This window comes from Eumetopias jubatus, unplaced genomic scaffold (genome assembly GCF_037043125.1).
Source record: "Eumetopias jubatus isolate StellerSeaLion01/CBP00866 unplaced genomic scaffold, mEumJub1_p1.0 scaffold_4, whole genome shotgun sequence".
NCBI lineage: Eukaryota > Metazoa > Chordata > Mammalia > Carnivora > Otariidae > Eumetopias > Eumetopias jubatus.
Genome location: NW_028274810.1, coordinates 39,122,590 through 39,129,967, shown reverse-complemented (window position 1 = coordinate 39,129,967; position 7,378 = coordinate 39,122,590). Strand labels below are relative to the sequence as shown.

General features: G+C 33.6%; 1 protein-coding gene across 13 annotated transcripts in view; it reads left to right on the top strand.

The window, feature by feature from the left end:
• Window positions 1-849: 849 nt before the first annotated feature.
• ADGRL2 (adhesion G protein-coupled receptor L2) overlaps window positions 850-7,378 on the top strand; it is a 150,472-nt gene continuing 143,943 nt past the window's right edge. For all 13 annotated transcript variants that reach the window (XM_088022958.1, XM_088022955.1, XM_088022956.1 and 10 more), the window contains exon 1: window positions 850-930. In XM_088022958.1, the coding sequence (XP_087879084.1) occupies window positions 858-930 (73 nt within the window). In that variant the 5' untranslated portion in view covers window positions 850-857. The remainder of the gene's footprint in view (window positions 931-7,378) is intronic.

Here is a 7,378-nt window from a genome sequence, read left to right as displayed (position 1 = left end):
ATAGGTTTAATCTTACTAAGTTATACTTTGCTGTAAAAAAAAAAAAAAATGAAAATCTAAAACTTTAAAATGAAATAGTTAAGAGGCCCTTTATTAAACTGCTCCCTCTATGAATAACTATAGCAATTTGATATGTAGTGTTTAGGAATGTGGTGTTTTGGGAAAGCCATTATTATATAAATGTACATTATTATATTAATGTACACCCATGTGTTAAAAATTGTACATCCTTGTGTAGAAAAATAAACTGCTTAATTATATCTCTAATCTGTCCTGCAAGATAACAGGATAAAATAGTAGATAATATTGCTGTTACCATCACTAGAAACAAACAAAAAAAGTATATGTATTTATAAATTTTTTTAGAGGCAATATAGACCAAAGCTAGTAATTTGATAACAAGACTGATATGTGGCATAGAGAGACAGATGTGTTGTTCTAGAATGACTTCCTAAGCTTTTCAAAGAAAAAAATCATTAGGGATTTATATAGCTGTTCTATGAATTCATATGTATGGTTATCTATAAGTGTTTTTTGAGCTTTGATCGTTTTCTTTATATTCTTTAAGGCTCAGATATCCAGTATGTAGGAGCAGCTCCCATATTGGATATAGAATCAAAATATATACCATTTATTTTTTTTATATTTAGGAGATAGAGGGAGGCATGGAGGGAGAGAGACACTTGTTACTACTTTTGCATTTTTTTGTGACGTAACAGAACCATAAGAGTAAATGATGGATTTGTTTGTTTTTCAGATATGAGGATCAATGATGCAGACTGCTGGGTTCGATGAAGCTGGGCATTTATAACTAGATTCATTAAGGAATACAAAGAAAATATTTAAAGGAATCAATAATGGTGTCTTCTGGTTGCAGAATGCGAAGTCTGTGGTTTGTCATTATAATCAGCTTCTTACCGAATACAGAAGGTAAGATTCAATTTAAATTTTATTTTTCAAATCTGGGTGAATTTAGTTTAAACTATGCAACCTTCTGTATGTAGAAGTGGCTAGAATGAGTTTTATTTTAAAAATTAGCTGTTAAAAAGATTTCCCGAATGTCACATTCTTTTTTTGGTGGCTGAATTTATTTTCACTACACACAGCTATTGTATGGAAGAAAGTGCTAGAAGTCTGAATTTATGTTTCACATAAATCTGTAAAATATTATTGTTAATAATCCTGAAAGAAGTAAATGAAATCTTTGCTTTGGTATATATTTTACACTTATCGACTAAACTTATTCCAGTAAAATTGAGAGTATTTCATGTCACTTTTTTTACTTCATCTTTAGTTTGTTTGCTTCTTAAGTGGAGTCATAGTTTGGTTCTAAAACTCCTAAATAAAGTTTTTTCATATCTTCTGGAAATTTTGGGTTTTTTTTTTTTTTTTTTTTTTGTAGTGCTTCCTTTTGAATGTTATTTATCTCTTTTGGGAGATGGACCTGACTTTTAAAGAAGTTAAATACACTTTTGAGGCTTAATGAAATAATCGGAACCATCATTTACTAATTACTGTATGGATTTCTTGGTATCTGTTATTTCTTTAGTCTTACATATTATTTCCATGTGAAAATAACACCCTTTCAAGTGCTTTTTATAGAGCAGGTCAGAAGTTAATATGGAGCTAAGATATGTTAATTTCATAGCTACTTGATAGTGGTAGTTATGTATTCAGCGTGAAACTATATTAATCTTGTAAAATCTGTGAAGAATACAAAAATCTCTGAGAAATGCATGGATTTTATTTGTCCCAATTAAATATTCTTGAAGAAAATATTTTAGAATTTTTAAATTGGTTTTATATGTATTTTTAAGTGGTCCTATTTGAACCTATTAATAAAATGATAGGTGGAGGAGAAAGGCAGCTGTCAACTAATAGAAGTTTAAACATCTTTGTAATAAGCTTCAGTGTTAACATTTTAATTTTGCTGAATTTTATTTGAATTGCTATTCCAAAATCATATTTCATCATTTTCTTCTTGCCTCCCCAGCCCCCTACTTTCAATATATTGACATAACTTGATAATATAATTCAAATAAATGACAAATTTAGAAATATTTTAAAACAAATTCTGTATTCAGAAAGTAAATAATGTTCACTTGGATTTAAGTCAAGCTTGAAAGTTACAAATGGGTTAATACTCTATTTTTAGAAGATAGTGCTCTTCACATCAGAATTGAGAGATACATCAAATCTAACAGTAAAATGCAATATGTCTGAATGAATAGTACCATAATGATAAACAAGCAGAAACTGAGTTTAAGAATATGAATCTCTGGCTTAGATTGTTATGAAAATCTTGTGTATAGTCTATAATTTTGCATCTGGTTTTTTTTGGGGGGGGGAAACTAACTGAATTCCTGCTGTTATGTTTGAATGTTTTTATACACTTAAAAAAGATTCCAGGTGTGGACCAATGGCTCATTAGTCCACATAATGAAAAAATTTCCAATCAAGAGAGACTACTTTGCTGGCACAGTAGCCTAACTCAGCGGGGGGCGGCTAGCAAACAGAGACTTTTTCATGAGATACTGCAGTTTTATTTCTAGTGTCACCTATCAGGTCAGGATTCATATCTGCCGTTAAGAGAAATTTCATTTTTGGCGCATCAGGCCAGGGGGTGTTGCTTTTGAAGCAGTTGCCTCCTACGGGTAAAAAGAACCTGGGAGGAATCACATTGCTCTCTGTGAGAGTAGTCACAGTTCATGCAAACTGTTAGAATACTGATCCAGCTCACATGGTTTTTTGTCTTAGAAAAGTTTTACAAGACATGATAGTCCTTTATTGCCAGAAAGCAGATAATGTTCTGTGAACACCTATAGAGAAAAGCAATCAAAGTTAGGTATGAGAACACAGGAAAGGAGTTAGAAATTCAACCATTCAGCCGTTAAGTTTCTTCAGAGCCCCTACATGGTGGTTACCTTAATCTTACAGAGATAAGCACTTTTTGTATTAGTGTCTGGATTCTTATAGGTATAATTTAGATAAAGTTTCCTAGGTAGGTTCTTCCTTTCTCATTTATTGAGTGTTGAGCCAGGTGCTTAGGATTCTGAAATGCATAAGGCACAGTTCCTGCTCTTGAGGAGCTCATGGCCTTGTGCAGGGTCAGAAACCGCAGGTACCTACTGGGGCCAAGCAGGCCAAGTAACTTCAATGCAGCAGGCCAGTCAAGGTCTGCAGTAGGCAGGGAAATGCTTGCCAGAGGACCCATGATTGCCACGCCAGCATTTAGACTTGTTTTGCCAGCCTTCTGACTTTTCAGTAGAAATCAAATGTGGATTTTAAGTAATAGTAGCTAATTAAGATCAAAACAAAACGGAACAAGCCTGTGTATTTAGTGATTGACTTGCCTTTTTCAGAGCTTTTATTTTCCCTCCTTTTTACATTAGTGTTTCACTTTAGTATATTATTATAAAGGCCAAACATAATTTTGGAGTTATTTTACATCTATACACATGAGAGGTAAATTTCCACATTTGCAAGGACTTACTTGTTTTATGTTCAGAGGAACATTAAATATGTCATGTTTTGTGTACACAGTAAAGAGCAAACTACTAAACATTTTTTTAAGTTTTTACCACAGTAAAATCTAATTATATAAAGTTTTAATTGTTAGAATTAGCTTCTTTCCCTTTATCTCTTACTCTGTCAACTCGTATTGAACAATCAAATCTCACCCCTTAAATTTACTTGTTTTTGCAAAACAAGAACAATGTTTTATTTATTCTTAGAGTCTCTTTTCCCCTGTGTATTTTTGAAAATTGCTTTTAGAATTTCCAAATAAAAAATGATTATGAAAGATCAGACTTTCAAAATATTTTGTAAGTTTTTCTTAGAATTGATTTTATTCCTACAGAACTAATCTCAGACCCTTCAAAAATCAGTTTTGTTGAGAAACTGGTGTGCTTTGATTCTTTTGGCCAGTTTTTATGGGTAGAGTAACCACTGTGGAATCATGTATCAGTAAGTAGGAAAGTAAATTGAATTTTTGTGTCCTAGAGAATTAAATTATGCTATATAATGGAGCCCTGGCAAGCATAAGTCAGACATGTGAAGGCTTGCTCAAGTGACAAGTTAAAATAATAGCTGTTCTTCAGCAAAGTCGGTTTTAAAATGGGTTTCAGGTTGAATTCTTTATGCAGTGAGTATTTAATTAGATTTCAATAGTCAAAATTTTAGTTAATTAGTTCAAATTACATTGTTGTTTATTCTTATTTTTAAAAAAAATGTTATAGGGGCGCCTGGGTGGCTCAGTCGTTAAGCGTCTGCCTTCAGCTCAGGTCATGATCCTGGAGTCCCAGGATTGAGTCCCGCATCGGGCTCCCTGCTCAGCAGGGAGTCTGCTTCTCCCTCTGACCTTCCTCCCTCTCATGCTCTCTACCATTCTCTCTCTCTCTCTCAATAAATAAATAAAAATCTTAAAAAAAAAAGGCAGTGGTGAGCATGGTGGTGGAGATAAAAAAAAAATCAATGGAGAACAGCATGGTATGAAATAAAGTACTGTAGTGGTACTTAAAAGCACCAGAATCACCTAGAAGGTCTGGGATGGGGCCCAAGCATTGCATTTCTGACAGATTTGGGGGATGATGTGGATGTCCCTCAGCATCACACTTAACCATTGTAGTATTGTATATGTGGGGGTGTTTGAGGTGAGGTGTAGAGATGAGTGGATATGGATATAAAGTAACTTTTTTGAAAGTGTTTTTGAAAAGAAATTATGATTTAATTCACTGTGATCCAGGAAGAGTAACCAGTTGATTACTAGGAGTTACTATCTGTATCTTTTCATATGGCTTTTTATAACCCCTGATCAGGCTTCTTGGTCATAATTTTAGGCTCTAAAAAGGGATTTTTTTCCCACTCTTTCTCGACAGTGTATTGAGAAGAAAAAAAAAATGGAAAACTTGGCTCCAGATTGTAAAAAACAGGACATATTTTCTGTAAAGAGTAAATGTTATATTTTCAGAGCTCCTAAACCCTTGCTTCAATTTGTCTCTTCATTGTGATAACCTTGTTCTTTTTCTTGTTGGGAATAACTACATGGCCGTTGCTATGAAAATGCTGAATTGACTTACTGTAGGGACTTGAGATTTCCCAGTCTAGCAAAATTGACTACTTTTGTTCATTTCAGTATATTTTTGATTAGTTGAAAGCTAGGAAGTAAATTTTTAGCAAGGTATGTGGCGATTTGGCCGTATGACTCCTATTAATGGGAGTCACAATTCCCATTAAATTAATAGGAATCGTACAGCATATCTGTGTTGGCTGCATAGCAAATGTCACCTTATTTTTTAAATTCACAAATTATGTAAATTAACATTGGTTTAAAACAATGCATTTTTTTAAATAATGATTTTGTTTATACATTTAGTGCAGATCAGTGTGATTTGACTCCTTGAGAAAGTACCCAACTATATTGGTACTTAGGACACTTTATTGTATTATATGACTGTAATGTAATTTGATTGCAGCAGCTTTCCTCTGCATAGGTAGTGATGTAATTCAGTTTTAAAAATATAAATATTAATGCCATTTACAAATTATAGAATGGTGCATCTTGTAAAAACCAAATGCATTATTGTATTACTATCAGGATTTAAGAATAAGGTTTATTTGTTCAGAATATGACTCAAAATTGAAAAAAATAAGACTAAACTTACTAAGAGACACTAGCATCTTTTAAAAAGTCAGTTTATTACTATTTTTTATTTATTTTTTTAATTTTTATTTTTTATTGTTATGTTAATCACCATATATTACATCATTAGTTTTTGTACTATTTTTTTAAAGATTTTATTTGACAGAGAGAGAGACAGCGAGAGAGGGAACACAAGCAGGGGGAGTGGGAGCGGGAGAAGCAGGCTTCCCGCCGAGCAGGGAGCCTGATGCAGGGCTTGATCCCAGGACCCTGGGATCATGACCTGAGCCAAAGGCAGACGCTTAATGACTGAGCCACCCAGGCGCCCCTAAAAAGTTAGTTTAGAATATACATTTGTCATCTCATGTACCAATATTCAGTGTCAAAATATGCCATATTTCATACATTGGAGTTTAAATTCCAGTGCTTGATTTCCCACTTTCTTCCCACTCTCTACCTTATTCCATGCTCTTTTGTTCTTTTTCAGTGTTAGAAAAGGTTTGTTTATCCACAGTCTATGTTGGTTCACAGGTAGGTCTGTTGCTGGTGGAAAAGTGTTATAAATCAGTGTGTCACATACAACAGCCACCCAGCGGACCTCAAGAACATTGTACTGCTTGGCTGTTCAGTTTTTACAAGCCTCCGTTTTCTGACAGAAAAGACTGTGTCACATGCTAAATAAATAGATCTGTTGTTATGAAATAATACTTTGCTAAAAGTAAAGAGGTTATGAACTTGTCCATATAAGAGTAAATATTTGAAGTATTGATTTTATATCCATATTAGGAATTTATCACAGTTGTTATAGTTTTTGAAAGAATAGTGTCATTAAAGGTAATGCTTAATTAAAAGCATAGGAAGCATGTAAATCATCTTAATTTTGCCAAACAGTATTTGTGTTCATTACTCCTTACTGAGTAATTTCAGTTTTGATGAATCTTTTGCTTCATTTTCTGAATTAATACACCTTTTCACTTTTTTATATGTTATATACTTAGGTTGTGGTATTAGAGAATATGATAATACAAATGATTGAGCACTTCTGAGTATTAATGTAGAACTGGTATGTCTCCAAGAACCGATTTATCTGCCACATTACTAAGGGAGTGTTTTCCTGAAACATATGCTTAGTACCCTATGGTACTCTTTATTTTCTTTTCACCTCCTGCATGACAGAGAATGACATATGACAGCCGTGCGGTCTACATGTATTAGACATCAATGTGGATTAGTGAATATCTCATGACATCTTTCAACCCTATTCTTGAACTCCTTTTGTCAGCTTGACAGAAGTGATTCCAGGAGAATACCTAGTGCTGGCCCTGGGATCTCTTGGCTAAAATGTAAGGCTGAGAAGGGAATTCCGTATCAGAGCTTCAGGAAGCACAAACAACATTTATAATCCTCCTTATCAGCATGGGACTCTACTGGGTTTGACTTTTATGTCTGCCATTATTCTTGCTTGGAGGGCTTTTTTTTTTTTTTTCTTAAAAGTACTTTTCCCCCCTTCTGATTTTGAATGTAATACCTTCTCATGAGAAAAGATAAAAAATTAGGAAGTTGAAATAAGCATTTAAAACTGTTCATAATTGTAGGATCTTGATATAACCACAGCACATTTTTTTCTTTTCCCAACATACCTGATTTCTTTTAAAGATTTTATTTATTTATTTGAGGGAAAGCGCGTGCATGTGCGAGAGAGAGAGAGAGAGAGAGAGAGAGAGAGAGAGAGAGAGA